Genomic DNA, 25291 nt, shown 5'->3' on the forward strand with positions numbered 1-25291 from the left:
CCCAAACTCGGACGACCACAGACTGTTTTCCTTCATGGTGATGAAGGAAAACGCTGGGTTGGCATGTAAAAGGGCATTTATTCCCTTCAAGGACCTGCAGTTCAAAAAAAGCGCCCCTCGACAGCCAAACCCATCTGTTCTCTGATTGGATTGTTACATTTGTGATTGACATGACATTGACCAATCAGATGAAAGGAAGAAAAATAGGGTCAAAATTCATACTTGTAACTTGCAGGGTTTTTTTTGTCCACACACAAATCTTTTTTACCCACACACAAATTTATTTTACACATACAAATCTTTTTTACGCACACACAAATTTTTTTTTACACATACAAATCTTTTTTACACATACAAATCCTGATTTACAAGTACAAAACCGATTTACAAGTACAAAATATTTATGACCACATTTTGAGCCCATATTAGTGCTCTACTGCTGGTGTCTGTATGTACATAGTTTACTTTCTCATCATGCAGTAAGTGGGAACAAAGTCCCCCGGGTCTCCCTCCTCCTGTGTGCAGCACACACGCAGATCCACTGCTCTGCCTGTGCTGCTGCCCAAATTAGAGATTAGTGTTATTGCAGATGGCACTACATGAATAGAGGACAACATTAAATTGTAACAAACCACCCCCACTCTCCACACCCCATATCCTAGTTACAATAGCTGGCTCTAACAGCTTTCCTAGTTACTTTAGATCAGCATCCAAAAATGTAGCACTAATAATTTTATCAAGGAGTCTTTGTTTTTCTTCTTAAACAGAGGGTTAGTTTCAGACTTAAATTTCACTACTGATTAATTACAGGGTTAATAATAATCATATAACGAACAAAAAACGCATGTGGTTTTACATAACTAACTATCTATCTATCTATCTATCTATCTATCTATCATCTATCTATCTATCTATCTAATTATTTAATTTATTTAATTATTTAATTTATTTAATTATTTAATTTATTTAATTATTTAATTTATTTAATTATTTAATTTATTTAATTTATTTAATTTTTTTTTTTGCTAGCAGTCCTCCAGAAAAGACACCCTATAAGTAATAGTTACTCAGCTTTGCCTCCATTAATACATTACATCACAGGAGAGGGCCAGATGGGCGAATAGAGCTGATCCTGGATGCGAAGTCTTTATCCACCTCAGATGACCGTGTGTTTGTCCAGCGGAGCAGCTGTCTGCTCTTATGAGACTCACCGCGCTCAGCTGCCGGGAGGACGGGCTTCAGAGGTGTAAAATATGTGTGTCAGTGTCTCACTTTCTTACGTCACTGAGTGTTGAGTGTAATAAAACCAAGATTAAAATATGTGAGTTTTACAAGTGCGCCTCAATGTTGGACAAACTGTCTGTGGTGATTTGAGGGGACGGGGTTTCTTGGGAGCCTAAATTGCCCTGTTGGTAAGTGGATTGAGTCACTGGGAAACAGACCATGAATTCCCCAGAAAAATGTGATTCAGTAAAGTGCAGCCCTCATTTCTCTCTCTGCCTGGACAAATTGAAACAGTGATTTCTCTTGGGCTTGTGCACACACATCCCTGCGCGTGCGCACACACACACACACACACATACACACACACACAGTCAGTGTTTGCTGCTGAGGCTGCCCGTAGCTCTCTTACATAAGCCAGCCAGAGTGATACAGCACGTTTGCATTGTTGTAGCAGGAAGTCACGGGGCCATTTGTATTGTGTTTATTTCTAAGATGTTGGCTTTTCCATTCACTTCTGTGTGTGTGTGTGTGTGTGTGTGTGTGTGTGTGTGTGTGTGTGTGTGTGTGTGTGGTGTTTTTTCTTTTTTTCTAGTGTTGAATGTGAACATCCTGCTGGGCTTGTAATGTTCTCTAGAATTGTACAGCAGCTTGTGGCTATGGTGGAAATGCATTATTCTTTTATATACAGATTTATCGCTTTTTCTGCACAAGGACAAACTGAGAGGCTTTTATTTAACCTGAGGGATTGTTTTAGTCTTTTTCTGAAAGTAATTTGGTTTGGTGAATATTAAAATCTCACCTACACCCGTCTTACATGCTGTTAGTAGCACTGTAAAGCAGTTCTTAGGCACTCTCAGCACTTGATCCTGTCAGTAAATATGTAATATCAGGTGATACACTATTGATAAAATACATGTGAGATTAGATATCACACTGTTGTTCAATTACTTCCTTTAAGGAGGTGATGTGATTGGTTTGTTAGCAGGAGTACTCAAAGTGCCATGAATAGATTTGCTCTAAATGTTTTCCAGAGGTGAGGCTCAGTTAAACGTAAATAATTAACTTTTAGAGTCAATCCAGATCTGGATGTGGATCAAAAAATTCAGATCATAATTTAACAAATACATAGCAAAGTGAAATAGGCTGAAATGGGGTGGAATTGACAAGAAAATGTCACTTTTTCACATGAACCCAGGAGTAAGTAAGGTTTATTTATATAGTGCTCTCAAAAAATAACAATACAGAATAAGATCCAACAATTAAAATAGTATACATTTATAAATAGAAGTCTGAACAGAAGGGTCCAAAGTTTCTTTTTAAAGATATTAACAGTGTCCACAGATCTTACGTCCAACAGAAGCGCCCAGTCACCTTTTGTCTTTGTTTTAGTCTTTAGCCTGGATATAGGTACAGCATTGATCAGTAGACTCCAGAGATCTAGATGTCATGTATGGTTTTAGTAGCTCACTGATATATGGAGTCTGGAGTCTCACACTGTTATTGTTGGTTATTTAGTCAAATGTCAGAAAATTCCCATCATCATTTTGCATGAGGACATCTCCGCCAACAAACTGAAAAAAATTCCAGTTACAAGACAGAAAGTGCCTGGAAATGGCATCTTTAAAAAAATGCATGGGTGGAAATATCCTGACCTTTAATATCTGATGTAGGTTCAATTCCAGAAACACCAGATTGCACATAACGAATATTCCTGCATTACAACTTCCTGCATGCTCTTGTCTTTGAATCTTCATGCTTTCTGTTTGTAACACTTTTCTTTCATTAGTTTGTCTAGTCTGAAGCTCGAGCCATGACGGTCCTAATGAAATTCTCAAGGGTTGTTTTCTTTGGCCTCCTGCAAAGCAAGGAAAGACACTAAGCAACTGTTTTCACAGGCTGTGAAGCACTTCGCATAAGCTGACCTTTGTGTGTAAAATGAGTGGAGTTCCCTTTAACGCTCGTTTTGCTACTGTGAATACTGAGTTTTGAAACAGCGCCTGAACTCATCCCCCACACAGTGTTATTAATATTATTTTGGTTATGTCATACACCCCTACTGTCACTACTTTAGTTCCACAAAAAAAGACTGTTCCTCTTTTTTTTTTTTTTGTTCATTTGTCAAATTTACCTAGTTTATTCCTTTTTATACTTTTTTTTATAGTTTATTATGGATGTAGTACCAACCTACAGTGTAAAGATCAGGGAGGTCAAGCAGGATGTAAACAAACTTCATGCTTATCACCCTTATTTTAAAGCCAAAGTATCCAAAGGGGCCACAAACCTGCACACTGAAGTGTGGTTCATGGTTGACCTGTAATATTTCAGCTGTCAGACACAGTTTATATGTACAACCAGAGTTTATAAATGGAAATTGACTTCTGATCCTCTGATTGTGTTCATGCCCTGTTGGTCTCCCAAATGTCAGTGTTAACTTCAATTTTTAAGGAAAAACAGTAAGACAAACGTCTTAAAAAAAACAAGCAAAAAAAAAGATTATAACTTGAAAGTCCTTTTGTTTTCCTCTATAGGTGGAGATCAGCCTTCAGAGCAGCTTCCAGCCTGGCATGAAGCTCGAAGTGGCCAATAAGAGCAACCCAGACACTTATTGGGTGGCCACCATCATCACTACATGTGGCCAGCTGCTGCTCCTGCGCTTCAGTGGCTACGGCGAGGACCGCAAGGCTGACTTCTGGTGTGATGTCATGACAGCTGAGCTGCACCCAGTTGGCTGGTGTGCACAAAACAACAAGACCCTCATGCCCCCTGAAGGTAGGAAGGATTACTTTGATGCACCCGTGCACCACGCACACATTTAGATCTCTGTATCATAAAGGGTCCTCTTGAACCACTGTGAAGATAAACAAAATCCTGGTCAAAGGTTACTGAAATACGCAGCATTTATGAAATTTACACAAGTTTTACTCACTTCTGTTAGAAAATCAGCTGGTAATATCTCTGGTACCATGACAGATTATGCTGTTTTGTAAGAATAAAAATCAGTTCATTTCTAATTCAAAACTAGCTTTTGAAAACTAACTCAAATGTAGTCTAAAAAATTTGTAGTGTTTCAACCTTTAAAAAACTGAAAACACATTCCCATTAAAAATCCAGTGCGTTGTGCACCCTCCCCTCCAAAGCAAACTCTGCATAAGGAATAAAACTGAGTGTCAGCTAACAGCAGCTAGTAGAAAGGCAGTTTTATCTTGTGAAGTCAGTTTGTCTAGCCGGTACTTTGGGGGGAAACTATTAGTGACAGAGCGATGTGAGCTAGGAGCAGATAAGCCACAAATTAATGTTGATGCTTTGGTCATTGCTCATGGAAACTGATCAAAAAACCTTCTTCTGATCAAAAGGTGTCAAAATCAGCGCTGGTATAGGAGTGGAAATGGAAATTTGGTTCAAAGTTTTCTCCAGAACGTGTCATCTTTTCCAACCGTTGAAACGATGTCCCTCTGTGTTATCTGGGAATCTCTGAGCGCCTACAACTTTCTATCACTGAAATGCCAGCAAAGAAAACCTGCTCATACACTTGTCTCTAACAGGCAGTGCCACATAGCCCGTGTTGCAGGGTAACACACAATGGCGAGCAAAAAGTACTTTGGCTTATTAACTGCAGCTCATTTGCTTTTCCTCTCTTCAGGATTTCTTTAGTTTACAATAATCTGAGCAGTGCTTGTAAAAATAGACACATAATTACTATAAACAAGGGTTAACCACATGTTGGTTGTCAAATCTGTATATACCGTATACAACGTTAATGTAAACTAATTTGCTCTTTTAAAATAATAGTTTTATTCAAATTATTACCTTTTGCTTCAGTGCAGTGAGTTTGTTTTCTTTCTGTCCTGAGAAGAGGATGCTATATTTGGTGTGACAATTGACAATTGTAGTTGTGACATTAATGCACCCACACACACAGACACACACACACACAGGTTAACATGAACACCTCCCATATTTACTTTTCAAAGAATGCTTTAAGTAAACTGAGTGGAAAGTCAGGTCTCCTGAAAGAATTTTTTTTTTTTTGTAATGGCTGCTCAACTGCCATTTATCCAACCGAAGCATCACACCCATCACATCAATCCCATTCACCTCAGCCAGGTGTTAAACGAAGGCAGGATACCTGTTGTACAAAAGGAGCTTTTTTTTTTTAGTCTCCACTTTTGCACTTCCATTCAGCCTTACCCAAACAATACATCCTTAACTTCTTAGAAAATCTTGTCCCTTTCACCACAACTTTGTCAAAGCTTTCACAGCTGAGATATTTTTCCACATGCAGCTCCCCCTCAGATAGATGACTCATCCTCCCAGGCTTGTTCAGACCATTTATTTTTCTCGACACTTTCCCTCCTGATGGATAGATGCGCCGCAGTCGTTGTGGAGATGACCTGGATTTTCACTTGACTCTAGTGTCCTTGCCCTCACATCGACTCCATGTGTCCTTTTCAGTCAGAAACTGTTCTTGTGGAAAGTGATTATACAATATCTGTTTCCACAAGGTGATGATTCACATTCGCATCTCAGGGGATAATCATTCAAAAAAGAAAACAGATCAAATCTGCGTTTTGTGTGGTTCAAGTTGCAAAATGCAGATGAAAATGCAGGTGAAAGCATCTGCAAGTACTGATTGTTCCGCTATCAATCAGTGACGTGGTTTCCCCAGGTATTTGACAGCAATGTTTAAAAGACAAAACAAAACAGCCATCACGAGTTCCCAAAATCCAACCTGACATATAAATATAATTTTTTTTTTCCAAAGTTTACATAAAAGATTACGAATTTTTTAATGAAAAATAAATTAAGCAAAATATCAGAAGATTTGGAAAAACTTTTCTGTCGTTCGGTTAAACCTTTTCAGTCTGAAGAATTCAATCTGATGTGAAGCGTGCGTGTTGTAAATTTACAGTTTTTGCTTCCTTTTTTTTGAATTGCAAATGATTTGAAGGAATTGTGATCCATGGTTGTGCCATTTTATGATTGTTTTAAAATCACGACTTATATTTGCATTAGCTGCAGGAACAAGTCAAAGAAATGGTTTTACTGAACAGTTTTGCAACATTTTTTACTTTCAGGTTGTTGTTTTTTGTTGTTGTTACAGCATTCATTGGGCAAAAGGAAAAAATATTGTGTTTTTAAATACTTTTTGGCTAAATTCATAATCATTGTGTCATTTGCTTAAGGAACCATGTCAAACTCTGGTCTCTAAATCAGATTGTCTGATCTGTGTGTTCCCAACCATCCACCCTGACCTCCTTCCAGAATACATAAATAAATAAATAAATAAATAGATAGATAATGCATAAAGCAGGATGAAAAGATTAGAGCAACAGACTACTCTAAAAGTAGGTAAACAATCGAAACTGAGCACAGTGTCATATTTCAGATTAGATCCTGCTCATACAAGTAATGTGCGCGCCTCTTAGATGTCGCTGAAGTGTGTCCAACTTTGCGCCACATGTCACACACACAAAATATCAGATTAGTTTGCTTGGTGTGGCTAACAATTAGCAGTTGCACAATTCTTCGGTCATGTAATTATATGTCACACAAAGCCAGAATTCAACTGCTCATTTTCTTAATCAATGGAGTAGTGCATTAATAAGATGAAAAGAAGATGAACCTGTTTAACCAGCTGGTATTTCAGCTAATGGCAGCAATGTTTGATGGTGTAGTCTGCTAGCTGTGGACATCCTTCCTATACACAGGAAGGTTATTATGAATAACCACGTGTGGCACAGATTTCCAGAGGGAGATACATGCACATCCCAAAAGCCAGCACCTTGCTGGAGGCAGACCTTAAATGCATAAGAGACACAAAAAAAAGTGAGGTCAGTATCAGCAAAGAAAGAAAGAAAGAAAGAGAGCCATGCAAACATCTATAACTGAGCAGGGTTACCTTTTAAATTCTGTGGGTTTAAAATAATTTCACAATTTCTATCCATCATCCATTCTATCCATTCTATCCATCATACTTTCATCAATTTATCATAAATTGATGAAAGTATTTGCAGGTGTTAATAAAAAAATGTGTTTTGCACTAAAAAGTCGGTTCCAATTATAATATAACTAACCACTGATATTAACTAGCTCTCTGTCTGCCTGTCAGAAAGCTTATACATGTATAATTGTGTGTGTGTGTGTGTGTGTGTGTGTGTGTGTGTGTGTGTGTGTGTGTGTGTGTGTGTGTGTGTGTGTGTGTGTGTGTGTGTGTGTATTCTACTAATGATGGATGGCTGACACCACTGCATGTTAAATGATGCAAACTGAGGCGTATATCATGTAATGGAGTCAGTGTTATATTCCCCAAAGAATGTTCTGCAACATAGTGTCAATGTGTGACCCCTACGAGTTCTTTGTCGCTTCATTTCAAGGATTTGCATCATAGTATGCACATTTTGTGTGTGTGTGTGAGTAAGTGTATGTATTCTTAGTAAGCTGGAGTATGAGAGCCAAGTGTGTATTTTTGACTGCTTTCACCTGTTTTATTTGTTTCCTTTTTTGTTTGTTTTTATTTCTCAGATAACATTTACCTAAGAAAAGGTAAGCAGCTCTAACAGAGCCTCTGACTAACTCACCTGCCTGGCTTACTAGTGGCTAACATGAAATCAACACTGGGTCAGGCTTAGGCCTCAGAGCTGCATGTACAGTGTGCCCCCCCCCCCCTTCCTCCTCCTCTTCCTCTTTTCACCTTTGTACAGGGCGTGACCTCACAGCCCTGTTGTCATGTCTTGCCTCTTCTTGCATGTGACTCCTTTCTAGCTGAATGTTGAGTGAGAGTGTCTTAGCAGAGTGATAGCAGTCACACACACACACGCACACACACACACACACTGCTGTTTGTGCCTGTGCTCTTATGATAACTAGTGCAGAAACGAAGCTGCTCAGTGAGAAGTGTGATGCTTTGATAAAGTGGCCGTCTCCACCAGCGAGCTACAAACAAACAATGATTTAGAAGAAGGTCACTAGTGCATGTTTGAAGAGAGATCAGAGGTTAAAGGACTGCTGTGTCTGCCAGATATGATCAATACGTGTCACCAGTTCTATGGGAACTTTTTGAGGCAATAGTTTGAAGTGTTGATGTTATGTTTTTTTTTTTTTTTTCTTATGATGAGCAAGTTTGATCAAAAAAGAACACAATGCAGTTTAAAAGGTATCTTTAGTTGCTCTCGTTGCATGTTGAGACTTTCCAGATAGGATGCATATACAGCATATAGCCTTGGAAGTAAAACGTAAAAAAACATAATCAGATGCACTGGATAATTTCAGAACTTGGATTTAGGCGTGGTGTAGTACTGCTTCCCCACCTTTTTCTTTGTTTTCTCAGTGTTTACTTTTTTCTTTTTATGGATGCAAGTGCGTGGGCGAGAGTAAAGCTGTGAGGATGAAGCCTTTTTCTCTGCTTGTGATTTGGTTGGAAGTTGTTATAAAATATATGTCAAGTCTTATATATCAAGTGCTTTTTATGCATCAGGTCTTTATTTGTACATGTTACAGGTTGGCTGCTAAAAGGATCAAGCCGTGTGTGTGTATATTGACCCAGGAACACTAGTTTTTAAAATAAAGACAGTAGACCTCGAGAGAAAAAAGCTCTTAGGTTGCTCAGTGAAGTGTAGCTTTTTTTAATTTTAGGGTATTTTTTGTTTTGTTTTTAACTGTCGAGTCATGCTGTGTTGTATTGTTGAGTCTAGCATGGCTCTGTTTCAAATTGATAAGCAAGTTGTTTTTATCATTTATCCTTGGTGTAACTTTTGGCTTTTGATCTTCTTTTAATCTTTGCTCTCTTGCTTGTGAATTGCATTTTGTTGTGTGTATTATCCATTTTCTAAACTGCTTGCACTGATGCAAGGTGCTCACTTTGGTTTGCTGTCATAGTTCAGATAGTTTGAAGTCAGTTGGCTTATTATGCCACATACATTAATTAGGGCTCAGTGGAGGACTGCTCTTTGAAAAAATTTAAGCAATATTTTTATTCTTTACAGTTTTCAAAGTGTGTTTTTTTTTTTAAAATGTGTTTGCTCTTCGATGCAGATAGGCTGCAGGCTGTGGTTTAAGTAATGAGTAATGCATTTCTTGTGCATTAACCTCTCAGGTTATCTGCAGGTTTTATATTTAGAAACAGCAAGCTTGTGTTCATGTCATTCTGAAAAGACAAACAAATGCTCAGCGTGCACTCAGACTCATGATTCTTCTTAAAACTGTGCATATTGAAGCATGGAGCAGAACGGTCTCTCTGCAGGATCTGTAATAGTAGTTTGGAAGCTTTTCATGGTTTTGCACGCTCTTCTTAAGTAACACTGTAGTGGCTTAGTGCTGCCCTTTAAATACAGGGGGGATTTTTTTTCAGGTTTTCCTGGAATCACCTCATAATCCTGACACAGGTTAAGCATATGCTTACATACTATGTGTACTTGTAGATGCCACTGGAACTGTACGTATTTTACACCTTTTCAGCTTATATACGCATGTGACATGATGTGTCACAGTCATATAAGAGCTTCTGTTTGCACACAGATAAAGTGGGTGGGAGTAAAGCACACAATAATTTGTTTGCAGGAACTGGTAGATATGTATGTTATGGACTCTTTTAATATCACAGCACATTTGCAGATTATTTGGTTTATTTGCCCTTGGCTATGTGTTACAGACCTCATTTGGAAACCCACTGCCTTAAAGGGTTAGTTTGTCCATTTAAATAAATAAAACTAGAAATAAAATGTGGATGATGCTTGTATTTAGAATGAAGAGTGTGTAAAGGCTCATTTATGTTATCAATTAACCTTTATAACACAGATCTTGTGTTATGTCTGAATAGTATGACACAGGCAGATATCTGGCATAGTTTGGGTGAAGCAGTCCTTACGGAAGCAGGAATTTTACTTCAGATCTCTGAACCAGTGATAGCTCCAGGAAACGCAGCATCTCAGGAGACTGTTAAATTTGCACATTTTGAAGGTTTCATTATTACAGAGAACAGTTCAAGCACAGGGAAAGGCTTTTACGTAAAAAGCTTTAAGATGAGATTTAAAATGTGGCTGTGATTTTCCTTTTTCTGCTCTGCTCTCTTCAGAGTTTCACAATGACTCCTCCTGATTGCCTGACTGGTGCTGCTGGCCTACATTAAGCAGGAGCACAGTCGTTTGTAAAATTTCTCACATGAGGCTCACTTCTACAATTCAGGACTCCCTCAGAAAACCGTTTCACCTTAGTTTGTTTCCAGGTTGTGAAAAACCTGAATACCAGTTCATTTACATATTTGATTTGCTTGGACAAACCACATCGACCAAACACACCTTAATCCCTTGTCAAACTTGCTTATTCAGTCATGAAACTTGCACACATACACACAGTCCTTCACTTGAAATGCTGCTTTGCTAACTAATGTGCTCCTAAAATCAGCGCCTATTTTAATCAGCATCTTCTTTTCTTCTTTTTTTTTTTTTTTGAAAGAACTGCGAGCACTTCTCTCCCATAATTTTCTTATTTCTAGAAATAAAAAAGTCATCTCAAAGACCGTGTAAGAGGGGTGAACTGTTTCTTTCCACTTCGCCTGTAATGTCCTATTTCCGCTCCCGCTGTTGGAAAATCAGCTTATAATTAGCTGCGTCGTGCTAAATTACAAACAAACACATTTCATTTGGAAATTTTGCTCCAATTAAAAGGCTCATGCTAGTTGAAGAAGCAAAGTTTTGACAGGTAAATATAGAACTTGTTTTCTGTCACGTCTGCAGGTGAGCCGACAAATTAGTGCATGAAGACAGTGAGAGTATAATTGAGACCACAATAGACACATGTGAAAGTTTCACTCTTTTTGAAGCTTTGGGGTCAGAGTGAGAAAACGAGGCCTGTTCAGGCAGTCGAGCTGCTCCTGTGAACTCATTGTCTCATGTGCATGTATGTAATTCTGTGTGAGTGCATGTGCGTGTTCGTGTGTCCGCATGTGTTATGTGAGTATACATTTATCCATTCACATAAAAAGCCTTGTACATAACAAGTTTAGTTATGTGGGAAGGTAGCTGCTCGCTGAACAAATCCTGATGGAGATCATTTGCATATTGAATTCACCACACTGCTTCCTGCCTGAGCCGGCTGGAGATGACGCTCTGAGATAGACCTGTTTTCCTTGCTGTGTGTGTGTCTTTGTGTCAGTTGTATTGTCGTGTTGTAAGAGGCTGCATTCAGGCTTACAATTGCATTGTGGGGAGAAAAATGCAAAGGACAGCTGATTGATTGGGTTTGCTTTGCTTTGCTACCACTCAAAAATACTTTGCTTTCATTAAAGATCCCAAAATAGTTTATTGTACCGATTAACAAAACAGATCCTTTTTAAGTTTTTGAATCATCAGTTTGTCTATACAACCTTACAAAATGGTAACAAATAGTACATTTCAGTTTCTGAAAGTTGAAGATGATGGTTTACAATTGGTTGTTTTCCTTCACTGTGAGCTCAACACCTAAAAATTTACATTTTACAACTGAATGTTTTTATTTTTGTTTATTTATTTTTTGACTTTAAAGAACAGATTCACAAGGAAAACAGTTACTGAGCTTTTCTTTCCACTAACTCTTTTATCCAGCTAGGTAAAAACGAGATTAGAAGAGCTGTACAAAGTGCACTAGATACGGATGTGATTTGATGTAAGCTTTCCCCTTAAACAATCAAAAAGGAAAATGAAAAGCGAAGCAGAAGGGAGGAAAAGTGCAGGAGGAGCAGACAAAAAGCAACAAATACAAATTCTGTGCATTAAATCACAAATACTCAAAACAGCTTGAAGTTCTGCAGGTTATCCTACAGTTATAGAAATGATAATAAAAGACGAAACAGTGTTTGTTTTTTGTTTTGTTTTTTCCCCACATTGAAACGGATGTGGAGGGAGTGATTTTTAACGGGCTGGGCTTGGCAGGGGAAAAAAAGTGCCATCATTTGATGTCGTACGACTGGAAAGAATTTATAAAACGCACCAGTAAAACATCTCTCACGGTTCATATTAACTCAAAATAAATGACTAATCTTGTGATGTCTGACAAACTCCAACCTTATACTGAAATCCAGCAGGAGCAAAATTCCTGTAAAACAAGGTGGCTGAAGTCAGATAGATACTTCACCACGGCTCCCTGCTGTAACCTCCAGATTTGCATAAACTTACAACAGTTGCGCGTGTGTGTGTCTGTGTGTGTTTCTCTGATAGATTATAGAAAAGCTAATTTGTGTTTATTTGCTTTCTGCATGATTAGACTGCATTTCCATAAGGACTCTGAGACTAGGTGGTTTTTCATGAATTAGAGCACAGTGTTAAAAGCAGTTTACAGCAAAACTGAAGTACACAGTTACAAACACACGCGCGTGCACGCACATATCTTTACTGTATGTGTCCGGCTCCTGGGGGGCTCTTACTGCTTACCGCTAAGGTAATCATATTTACACAAATTGCTTTAATATCCCCTCCACTGCCATGAATAGGTCAATAAAAATGTTAACAATATGGCGCCTGAAACTGGCCGGCCAAGCACGACAGCAATACGTCTCTCGATAAACACTCAAATTACGCTGCGTGCCACTTCACGTGTGCCCGTTCGCTGTGGTCATTATGGCCTGTTTGGAGAGCCCGTCGGTTACACTGGAAGTTGAATTGTCGTGTGCTTTGAGGGCTGCACATCTCCATGCCAGTGCATAATGAGTGGATAGGACAGGAGGGGGGAATCGCGTGTAATTTGCTCCCATTAACTCTGATTAGAATCTGTTGCACTGCTGCGATTGCAGCTGAAAATGCAGAAACCGTCTCTTTTCCTTAAATATAACATTGATTAGCCAAAGTAAAGCTTTTAAATGAGCCCTGTGCACAGAGGCTGGTTTGTTTACAGAGATGAGCGGATGCAAATATCACATTTCATATTCATATTTGTTTTTGCTTCTTCTTTTTTTTTTTTTTAAAGCTAGATAGTTGCTTGGAGACTTCAGCCAGCTAGGCCTCTAAGGGAGAGAAAGAGAGAGGGTAGGAGGGGGTTGGTGCTGAGATATGTAGTGGCATGAGGGAGGAGGAGGGGTGTGTTTTGAGGATCTCCTCCCGCAAGGTTAATTATGCACTTATTGTTGTGTGAAACTCGGGCTTTCACCTCTCTGTGTCTGCTGCCTTTGGGATGGAAAGCAAGCAAAAATAAATAATTATTTGTATACAAAGCGTTAGAGTATAATGAAACTGCAAGCTGGGTGTGGAAGGGGGGAGGTGAGAGAGGACTAAGGGCGAAGGAGGGTGAAGTTTGCACCTTTCAGCTTCTGCAGCTCCGGCTGAGCTTTAAATGGCTTCATGACTAATCTCAGTAGGATCTGTAAAAATAGTTTATCTATTTCTGCACCACCTGAGATCAACAGAGGAGTGCATTCAGCCACTGTGTGTGTGTTTGTCATTGCAAACCTCCAGCAGCAGCAAGAGAAGAAAACACTATTATTAGGCAGGTAAGGAGAGAGCGTCGGGCCTCACACATGTTCACTGTTCACGCACAGGGAAGCTGCTCCTCCTGTGCTGACCCATTGATTCATTTACCAGAAAGTTCCAGGGTTGTTGATTTGATTCAGGCCGGACCTCTGGAGTGCAAAACCAGGAGAGGATTTATTGACTTGGGCTCACAAGTCAATTATCTATTTAAAATTCAGAGCCCTCATGGAGCTAACCTCTGTTGTTCGAAGCACGTTTCCAAACAGTAGCGAGGGCTGAACGAGGGCTTTTCCTAAAGAACTACACAATGTTCAATGAGAGGAAAGTGAAGAAAGATTTAGACTTTAGTTAATAACAGATTGACAGTCCTCTCCCATATTGAGAAGGTCTGTGGGAACATTTCGATCTATGTGTGCAATGGGTGAACATTTTTTTTTCTTGTCTTAAAAGCCACAACGTCTCACTCTGTTGATTACATCAACAACACTACCGTTGTAGTAAACATCTGCAGAGCAAAACTATGGAAGCCCGTTTCCGCCACTAAATAAAAAAAAGAAGCTAGTATCCAGAACTCGAAATTTCGAGAAAATAACTCGAAATTTCGAGAAATATAACTCAAAATTTTGAGTTACCTTTCTCAAAATTTCGAGTTAGCTCTGCCAATCAAAAATATACACCCGGAAGCATATGGCGCAGAGGCACGCGCACTCAAAAACGGATCCCAACAAATTGGCGCTTTCGCGAGTACGTTTGCTGATAGTAACACCATGTGATTCAGCAAATAACACAGGGATTTCATCATTTGTGAAGCCAGGCTGAAAACATTCAGCAATCTGTGCATTCACGACTGGATGTAATACCGGTAGCTTAGCTGTAGCATTTGTAGCTGAGGGCTTCAGCTTCCGGGTAAGAAGGAAATGACGTCATTCACGTAGATTACTGATTGGCAGTGCTAACTCGAAATTTTGAGTTGCTTTTCTCAAAATTTCGAGTTACTTTCTTGAAATTTTGACATATTAACTCGAAATTTCAAGAAAATAACTCGAAATTTTGAGTTATGGATCCTTTTTTTTTTTAGTGGCGGAAACGGGCTTCCATACAAAACAGTGAAGGGTAAAAGAAAAGCTGCACCTAAAAAAACAAAAAAGCACACATTAAAAATTAAAAGAAGAAATATGAGAATATCAGGCCTGCAAGAGCTGAAAACAGACTCTCTGCTGTTTCACTCGTTTATGGGAAATTTTAGCTCTTTAAACTGTGAACAAGTTGTTTTAATAAAATCTTTGCATGTGAAACACAAAAAGAGAGGAAACGCTCTCCTGTCCCTCTACGGGACATGATGAGATTAATCAGATACCAAAGAATACTACAGAAGTGCTTTCAACAAGCAAACATTAAAAATGGAGGCATGTGTTATTTTAAGACTCAGAACTTAACACAAAATGACGACAGAAAAAACACTAGAAGGCACAAACTCAGAGAATGACGCTCCACAGGTCCAGAAGCTGGACATCATTCATGACTGCATGAATGATCCCAGTCAGGATGCAGATTGAGTCCTTCAGATAAGGAACATCTTGTTTGCCCAAATGATCTTTTTTTTTTACATAATGGTACCTTAATGTTCCCACTAGATGCTCTGTGTGCTGCTCAGCCCAAAGTTAAGTAGACTTACAAGGTTGCCGGGAACCCGAGGTAGAATTTATAATTGACTTAAAGATTAGCAAATGTAATAAAATGATCAAATCTTAGTATATTTAATTTCCTAAGAACATGGCAGTCGTGTGCTCATATCAACTTCCTATCAGAAATTTTAATTGCTCCATTTCTAATCCTTCATAAGAGGCTTCTGACCAGAAACTTATACTTGGGGGGGGGGGGGGGATATCCTCACATGAATTTGACTCAACTAATAGGTGTGAAAAAGATGAAAGTTGAGACTTTAAAAGAAGACATGGGGTCTGAAACAGAAAAACAAAAACTGAGTTACTTGAACAAACTCATGACAGAACAAATACAAACACGTTCTTTTCACTTGATCTTCAAATACTGCTGTGGCAAAATTTAGTCTCGGTTTAACTAAATTACATGCAGAAGCAAACATTACCACTGGGCAGCCGTCTGAATTGGATATCGAGAAATACTTGTAGCGCCCTTCTCACTGAACACTTGAAAACAATATAACTTTGTGGTCACCTGAGCACAAACGCTGTATATAAAGAGTTAACACTCAAATCTGATGAATACGCTCTGAAAGCTTATCCTCAAATTATACCTCTACTAAACATGCACAACGTTTTACAGTATTGTGATTTCACTTACTTGTTAGTTGAAATTGCTGTGACGATCAGCAACTCTGACTCATCCCTCTGGAGCACTCTGTTAAGCAGTGGATGGAGTGGTAGAAGAAAAACAATAAGGACACTCACCTACCTGTTTACGATATCCACCACCACATCGCTGTAACTGTTTTGAATCTTAATTGTGTGAATCAGTGAAACGATGTAATTGGCCCATTTTTTTCTGATTTACCTGTGTGCAGGAAATGATTGGCTATTTGGGGAAAAGAGCGTAGCATGTCTCTGTTTTTGTTTTCGTAATGTTTCTGGATTAACCAACTGTTTAGTTCCTACTTAAAGTGCCTTCAGAAACATAAAGTTTGAACATACAGTCATGGTTTAAATTCTAGGCTTTACCTTTCAGGACATAATACAAACATCCAGGTGCTTAGCAGGTCTTAAAACTAGGTAGATACAATCTTAGATGAACTACAAAACATGATATTTTACACTGTGTAATTATTTATTTAACAGAAATTTAACTGAAATGCAGAAGCAGTATGTGAAAAACTCAGTCCACCTTTACTGCTTCCATTGAAATTAAGACGGTAGGAATCAGCTATGCTCTGCTAATCAAACTTGATTGACTTGATTAATGGATCATCAGCAGATGTGAGCATCTCTATTAAAGCCGAAGTTTTGCTGGTCTGGAGCTTTCAGATTTGTGTTAACATATCGCCAAGAAGGAAAGACAGCAGCAATAATCTTAGTGAAGCAACTGCCCATCAGCCTGGGAACAGATGTAAGGCTATTTCTAAACAATTTGAATTCCATCATTCTGCAGTCAGAAAGATTATTCACAAGTGGAAAACATTCAAGAGGGTTCCCAAGCTTCCCAGGACTGGTCATCTCAGCAAATTCACCCCAAGGTCAGGCCGTGCAATGCTCAGAGAAAACACTAATAAACCTAAGAGCAACATCTCAAGGCCTACGCCATCATGTTAAATGTTAAAGTTCAGAAAAATGCTGAACAAGTATGGCTGTCAGGAGAAAGTGTCTTCTCTCTAAAACAAAACAAAACAAGAAGTCTAGTTAGAGCTCGACAAAACCATAACAGATGAGACCAAAGTAAAGACGTAAAATGTTCAGGGTTACGTTTGGTGGAAACCAAGTATAGCACATCAGTGAAATCTCCTCATAGCAGCTGTCAGCACGGTGGTGGAACGGTGATGATTTTGGCTTGTTGTGTAGCCACAGGACGTTGGCACCTCGCAGTCACTGAATCAACCATGAAAACCTCTGTTTAGCAAAGTATTAGAGACCACCTGTCTGACCGGTAAAGCTTGACCAGAATTGGGTTGTGCGGCAGGATGATGGTTCTCTAGAAACACAAGCCTAAATCATGCATCCAAATCAGTGATTTTCATACGTAAATTTATTCGTACTTTATAAACAAATGTAGAAGTCCCTCTGGCTATATGTACAAATAAAGGAAGGGCTAGCTATGCTAGAAAACACTTTTCCAAAATGAATGCTACCACTACTACTGCTACTCATAATAGTGTTAATAATATTAGTAGTAGGAGCAGTAGTAGTAATAATAACAACAATAATATCAACAATAATAACATGGACGGAAGCAAATTGCAAGTAAATAAAACAATATGTAAATGTAGACTTTACCCTTTTAATTTAAATACATTCCAGTGTTTGTTATCTCGTCTCACCTTATCACAAAAGATTCATTTATAAATTGCACATAAAACTGTTGGAGGTCATCACTTAAACTCTAATTTCTATCCAACAGATGCTGAAAATCTTTACTTTTAAATAAATGTGTGTAGGTGCCCCACCTGTTTGCTTCTTTTTGTTGAAGACTCAGGGGTAATTATATTGTATAGAGAATTGGGGGGTTGGTGGTATGCAGATCACACATGCCTGTTGTCTCAGAATGACTCTGATTTACTAGCATAGATACAGTGGTGAAAATAAAATAGAGCAGTGTGTACGCTTCATGATTCTGATGGTAATTTTGTGTTTGCACTTCTTGATCACTGATCCAATGATCCCCAGCACAGCAGTGAATTTAGAACAGAAAGACTGAAAATGAGAAGAAGCAGAGTGCTGAAATGACCAAATCAAAGTCCAGACCTCAACCTGATTGAAATGTAGTGGCGAGATCAAAAGGGAGCTGTGCACAAACAAATGCCTGCAAACCTGAAACAGTGTTTTAAAGAAGAGTTGGTCAAAAGTCCTGAACAAAGATGCGAGAGTCATACAGAAAGCAGTTACTTCAAGTAACTGCTGCTTAAAGTCTGTCTACAAACTGCTAAATCATGGGGTGGAGCGAGTTTTCACACATTGCTTCTGCATTTTGGCTTTATTTTTGAGAAATAAAGAACAGCACTGTAATATGTCATGTTTGGTTTCATTCTTACAGGTCATAGCTTGTATTTACCTCATTTTAAGACGCAGCTTTTGTTTTTATTGTGTCCTAATAAGTAAAACCTTTGACCTGACAGAGAGTGTACTTTATTTTTACCATGACTCAAAGTTTTTCTTTGCTGGAAAAAAGCTCCCAACAAACTTTAACTACTGTGTCTAAAACTCTCCTGCTGATGTTGACTTAGGAATAACAAGACAGAGGTGATACAAAACCTGGATATAACAGAAACAAAAATGATTCAGCAACAATGCTTTCACTGAACTGCCACAGAAGCTAACTTCACAACCCATTTTCCTTCATGCGCAGTGGCATGTTTCAGTGTATGGAGAAATTTTTTCTTCTTTCACTTCAGCTTGATGCTAATCAGTGCTGCAAGGAATGTCAGTTCTCACAGCGCATTGCAGTCATTCTGCAACTATGACTCATTTGGTATGTTTCAGTAACTCCAACAAGTGTCTGCGTTTTTTCTTTTATTTCTGTAAGTGAGTAACGGGAAAAACATTAAAAATGTATCCATAAAATTCATTTGAATGGAAGCTCTGTGTTTTGGGAAAAGGAAGGTTTTTTTAGGTTGTTTTTTTTTTTTAATCAAGAGTCAAAAGCAAATGAAAAGCAAAGCAGGCATTATATAACACTGTTCCACTATGGGAAGCAGGAAGCATATGAAAGCCACAAGTTCCCATGCAAATTTATTTTAACTTGGCTTGTTAGCATGGTTTTGAAGCTTTGGTCAGTGTGGCGTATTCATCTATCAGTGTATGCATTTGTGTGTGCTGATAGAAGACATGCTGTGCAGGCACAGATCTATTTTTATTGCGGAAACGTTGTGGGGATTCACCTCTAATGTGTTAACCATTGTTTTAAAGCAAGCACACCTACTTTCAGGTCGACGTTAAAGAAGCAGTTCTTAAGCTGGCAGTGCAAAAATAACAACCTTGTGCTTTTTAATAACTTGAGTAAACATAGTGTGCATCAAGGTTTTAAAAAAAAAAATACAAATAAGCCATTTTGCGTGTATAATAAACAAAAATCAATTTAAATATATATTAATTTGCATGTTTTTCAAGAGTAAACATCAGAACATTGTAAAAAGCCCAGTTTAAAATTGTTATTTTGTTGAGATTGGAGTCAAAGAATGTTACAAAGGGAAATCTTTGAACGGTCTTTGAATGGATGCCACCATGAAACCTCTAGGGAGGATTACTTACATTAAGACAAATAGTTTTAATGTCAAAAAATGCAAGTGAATAGTATCTAATTAAACACAACCTACTTTGCATTAATAAAAACTTGCAAAATAAATATTTAGTTACATATTTTTGAACATTTTATTGAAGGAAAACAGTCTTTATTGTCTCCTCTTAGATCTGACATAAGTCAGTCTTTGGTTGAAGGTGGACATGATTACACAAAACTGGCATCCATATTTGAAATTGACCTCATTTGTGTTTTATATGTTTCAGGCTCATCCTTTCCTTCTAATTAGCCAAACAGTTAATTTAATCTTTCAGTTGCTATTTAGATCCTCTGCATTTTTGAAAGAAAAGTTTTTTCTCTTTAGGAAAAGGCAAGAAAGAACTGTTGTTCACAGATATGGGGTCATCTTTTGAGAGGATAGTTACACATAATCATTCCAGTAGAAAGTAAGGAGATGGATAGAAAGGAAATGCGACCCAGAAGGCAAATTAATCCTTTAATTACTCAATTACAGAGAACTAAATACGACAAACAACCTTGAATATAACTATCAGCTTAGGGCAGTCAATAATCAACAGTCATACACATGCTGCCCAGTGTCATTTCAACTGACATTTGATAAACAAATCAGTTCAGTGGTAAAAGGTTGTTTCTTTTTCCCGGTACATCCTCTTTCCTGAGGGTATAGACGCTGGTATTACTGCATTAAAATCTTCTGGACTAGATGACTGCAACTGACTATACTCAGGTTTTCTGAAATCATTTGTATATTTGCTGCAAGGTACTAATGGATGCAAGCAAAACAGGGAAAAAGGTTATAAGAACTTTTTATTATGTCTGTGAAGCCAGGCAGTGGTTGTCCTCTGAATGCGTACAGTACAGAACTACTCTTCTGTTACTGTGACACAGGTTTTCCTAGAAATCAACAGCGTATACTGTACCTCAATTGAGGTCAGTAGGTAAGCTGCATTGGGGCTTTTGTTCCATAGCACTGGAATAAAAACACCTTTTTTCACCAGTGTTTTCATTCCAGCTACACATTTATGAACTACCTTAAAACATTTTTTTTTTTTTTACATTTTTTTGTTTGGATTTGAGAGTTTTATTGTTTTAAGTAAATGGTTTTAATTATATAATCAATCTTGCATGTTTTTTTAAAAGGCAACGATTTAAATCTGCTCTGTAGGGACATTTGATTTGATTTGCCATACCCATGAAAGTCTTTTCAAGACTGTCTATGACTGACATTACCTGTATTATTCTCTTGCTATGCTTAGCCAATTTATTAGGTGCATACAGTTAAAGTTCAGTCTAACACAGCAGCCTAGCTTTACATCCAAAACCTTGTTAAAGGTTGTGATATTGAGCTTGAATTAATGTCACAATTTTAAACAAATAATCATGTGAAAGCAGAATCAAAACCTTCCCAAATCAGTTTCTATATCCAGATAGTCTTTGTTGCAAGGTTTTGTGTTGGATTGCTTTAGTTTTTTTTTTCCACGATTAAATGGAAACCATCCACATTTTTGCACCCAGACAGTTCAAAACTGTGCCATGCTAGTTATGTGCATAACACAGACTAATGACAGTTGTATTCATCACCACTTTGACTTACGTAACATGTAGTTCCCCTATCTGATTTTGATGGTTCAAGTCTAATTTCAGTTTGACTCATCAAAACCAGAACTTTAAATGCTAATTAATGCTACAACTGACATTTTTGTTGTTTTTGGTTTTTTGGTTTTTTTCCCAGGGTTTTAGTGTATTTGTGCTCCTTTTTTTTTTTTTTTTTTTTCCAAAGACACTCTGAATCTTGCGCTTAGAGGTCTGATTTGTCCCACTTTTATTTGTGGTATTAAACCTGAAACAAACTTGTGGCAGCAGGACCTCAGTCATTACAGTCATTTTGACTTCGTGCATCATTCTGCTGCTCACAGAGGAAGCTACAAGCATCCTGGTGAATGTCGTATGTAAAATTTTGGACAAAACCAGTTTGGGGGTTTTTTTGGGGGGGGGGGGGGGTTGTTCCCATTTGTCTCTAGAGAAATACTCATTTAGCACCATGAAGAGCCAGAACTAAAAGATTTATATTTATTCTGCTCAGATTTGCAGCTCTTGTTTTGCACATTATTACAGAAACGACACCATTAGTATGCCATTAGTCAGTGTCTTTCATTTTTATGCGCTTATTTTTGCAAATGCCTATGAAATATGGTGTCTTCTTTACTTCTCTTTTGCACATGACAGACTTAAGAAACATTGAGGCTATTGACGTTTTTGAGACATTTCCAGGCAGAAAAACATATTCTTGTCACTCGTTTTGCATAACTATTGAAATCAGTCAAACACACAAACATCCTAGTGACATATTGCACATCTGCTTTATGCCTTGAAACACCTGAATTAGCAGAAACATTTGCATTTGCAAGTGTATGCATGCACTTCCTCTGCATGCTGTTCTCTGGTGGCTACATCTAACGGTGCTCTGCACACATTTAATAATTAAACACTATACAAGAACACACCTTGTGCTCACTTTCCATTGCACAGTTGTGTGCATGTTTCCTCAGTGTCGGCTTTTTGTTTGTGTTTCTTTGCAGCCATCAAGGAGAAACACAGCGACTGGACAGAGTTCCTTATTCAGGACCTGACGGGTGCCAGAACGGCACCGGCCAACCTGCTGGAAGGGGTGAGTGTGTGTTTACACAGACAAGCAAGAGAAGCACAATGACACACTAACCCTAACCCTATACTTTCTACAATTTTAATATTTTTTCCCAAATTTAAGAAAAAATGTGGTTATTTCAAATCTTTAGTTTAAAAGTCAAACTCAGATGAAAGAACAGGCTTAAAGGCAGGTGGAGATTGGAGATAGAATAGAGATACAGAGATAGTTAAATAATTATTTTGCTCTCTGAATCATAAGAAGCAACTGGTGGAGTCCAAGAGTAAAAATATGAAGTTTAAAATGAAAATAACGGGCCTCTTTTGATTATGTTTTGTGACAGAATAGAAATCAGCTGTGAGAGTGTGGAGCATGTTTGCATTCTGCACCTGCAAGACTGATATAAAGCAGAGGCCAAATATAAGAACATAAGTTCAGATCCTGCTAGCCAAACTCCAGATGGTCCAGTCAGGTCCGCTGGATAGCTTTGCAAGTGTAAACGATTGGAGAGAAGTCATTAATAATTCAAGATGTTTGATAAAATTTGCAGGTATTTCTGGAGTGATGGCAGCATTACTGCAGACGAGAGAAAATTTAAGCTCTTTCTACATGTGAGGGTTTTCTTTCTTTATGTGCACATGTACACGGACATTTAGTTAAAATCATCGAAAGTCGGCTTCTAAATTAGCTGATTGTGTTTATTTGTTTAAAAAAAAACAAACCTAAAACCTCCCCACCGACCACGTTTTCCAAGACATGATCTGACACATTAATCAGCATACATCATTTTTATCTGAGGTCTAAATAGATTTCTCAAAATCTCAAATTATTGTCTTGAGCTGAAGAAAGCAAAGTGAATGCACCTCCCAGCAACATAAAAGCAAAGCATTTCATTCCATTCAATTCAATAGAAACACTTAAAAAAAACTTGCACCCTCTCTAACACTTTGTCAAAGCAGGTAAATTAAAGTGTTTTGGCAAGTTTTGAGATTTGTATCCTAATTAACACTCAATAACAAGTTCTTGTTGTACTTCTTGACATCTGTGAGAGCAGGATAATTAGCAGGTCTGAATGCCGGTGTGATCATCTAAACCTAAAACCGTTTCGTTTTCAAGCTCAACATCCTGTTTAGATACCTCTTTTTCTCATCTTAATCTAAGGATAACACGCAAACTCTTTCCACTGAGGTTTGATTCGATCATTAAGCTAGCCTTTATAGCATCTCTGTGACCAGTGTGTTTTATTTTCATTTTATTTAATAAGTAAAAACTCTTCTCTGTCCATCCCCTTTAGCCTCTACGAGGCAAGAACACAGTTGATCTGATTGTCGACGGATCGGTGTTGGAGCTTCAGGACCTTTTAGACCCTTACCTTTACTGGCCTGTACGAGTCATCCAGAACGTTGGAGGGAGGCTCCGCCTGCGGTATGCTGGCCTCTCTGAAGAGTACCACGATCATGACACGTGGCTGTTCTATCTGGACGTCAGGCTCCGGCCCCTCGGCTGGGCCCAGGAAAACTGCCTGACCTTAGAACCGCCAACAGGTGAGAGTCTAATAAGTTTGCACTTTTTCACCTTTTACATTTTTATCTACAAGTAAATTATAACTTCCAGATACCAATTAATTATACTCATTGTTTTTGTTTTGTTTTTTGTTTTTGGGCATTTCTTCTCATCACAAATTATTATCTATGCTGTGTGTCCTTGTTATTGTCTTGGTTAATACTTTGCTTCATAAAATGTCTTTAGAAAATGGGCTTGAACTACCTAAAGCCATTTAAAACATAAGATGTAAAGGTTCATGCTGACAAGGCGGTATGCTGGGTTTAAATGTTCGACCACCTGCTCGGAAAATAAGGAGACAAGTTAATCCTTAAAGGTTTAATATTTAAATCATCAAACGGTTTATACGTTTTTTGTAAAGACAAAGTCATAAAGACAAATTATGATCTATAACTGTTGTCAAACAGTTGACTTTGTGTGTCTGTGTTTTTAAATTGAAGAAAAAAGTTGTTGAATTGAGAAAAAAAGAATCTCATATCTGTCGCACAGAGCTCAGGTCTACGAAGAGCACCTCCGACTGGCAGCAGGCTCTAGAGGATGCTCAGCTTGATGGACAGAAGAATCCATTACCTCTGGAGGTGTTCAAGGTGAGGCTCCGTGACCTGCAGGAAGATCAGGTCCAGGTGAACTATGGCTAATTTATGATATAAGGAAAGAATAGGAACTCTTTATTTTACATCTCCAGGAAGTTTTCTTACTTGGTACCAATTACAGAAAAAAAGAAATGCCCTTGAAAGCCAATTAAATCTCAATAATTGTGTATTCAGTCATCCATTTATTCAACTGTTATTAAAAATCTGTGGAACTTTAACATTTTCATGTTCAGCTGACCCCCCCCCCCTGCACCGAATAAAGCATTTAGTAGGAGGACGGGTGGATTAATTGGAACTGCAGCAGCTGAACTCTCTTCTTTCCACCGCATCATTTGAATATTTTCCATCTCCATTCACAAAAATATTTAAGGAATAATTTACTTTAGAGATGAAGAGCCAGAACAAATTATGATCAAACCAATCCAACTTATTCAAGGTTAAGAACTTTAGCGTTAAACTGTGCTTTTAATATGAGTCAATGCAAAAATGAAGTGTAATTTATTAATTGCATTCCTCTGTTTATGAGTGTAGCTGGAATGATTTTGTGTTGGATGACGTCCTCCTAATGCTGTGCTTGAGCACCTGCTGCATAGACACAGATGCCTGCAGCTAATGTTAGGTTTTGATAGAGCTCTGCACAAGTAAGAGGGTGCAGAAACTGAAATGAATCCAATACGGACATAACAGATGAGTAAAAGTGTGAAAGAAAAATCTTAGAAATAAGAGATTTAAATTACCAAAGCAGCCCACATGACACGGTCCTACCAACCGGAAAGGAATAAATAGAAGAGAATAGAAGAAATAGAAGCCTGCTTACATTCAGTGAATAAGCGTAGTAAAGGCAAAAAGTCACGGCATTACCTAAAACCTTCTTACATAATACAGTTTAT

General features: G+C 38.1%; 1 protein-coding gene across 6 annotated transcripts in view; it reads left to right on the forward strand.

Moving 5' to 3' along the window:
• sfmbt2 (Scm like with four mbt domains 2) overlaps nt 1-25291 on the forward strand; it is a 66900-nt gene that overhangs the window by 18783 nt on the left and 22826 nt on the right. For 2 of the 6 annotated variants that reach the window (XM_026146677.1, XM_026146683.1), the window contains exons 4-8: nt 3753-3993; nt 7747-7767; nt 22181-22269; nt 23540-23789; nt 24298-24395. In XM_026146677.1, coding sequence (XP_026002462.1) covers nt 3753-3993; nt 7747-7767; nt 22181-22269; nt 23540-23789; nt 24298-24395 — 699 coding nt within the window. Of the gene's footprint in view, nt 1-3752; nt 3994-7746; nt 7768-22180; nt 22270-23539; nt 23790-24297; nt 24432-25291 lie in introns of all 6 variants that reach the window. The other 4 variants (XM_026146679.1, XM_026146678.1, XM_026146680.1 and 1 more) reach the window with 3 other exon arrangements.

Source organism: Astatotilapia calliptera, chromosome 17 (genome assembly GCF_900246225.1).
Source record: "Astatotilapia calliptera chromosome 17, fAstCal1.2, whole genome shotgun sequence".
Classification (NCBI taxonomy): domain Eukaryota; kingdom Metazoa; phylum Chordata; class Actinopteri; order Cichliformes; family Cichlidae; genus Astatotilapia; species Astatotilapia calliptera.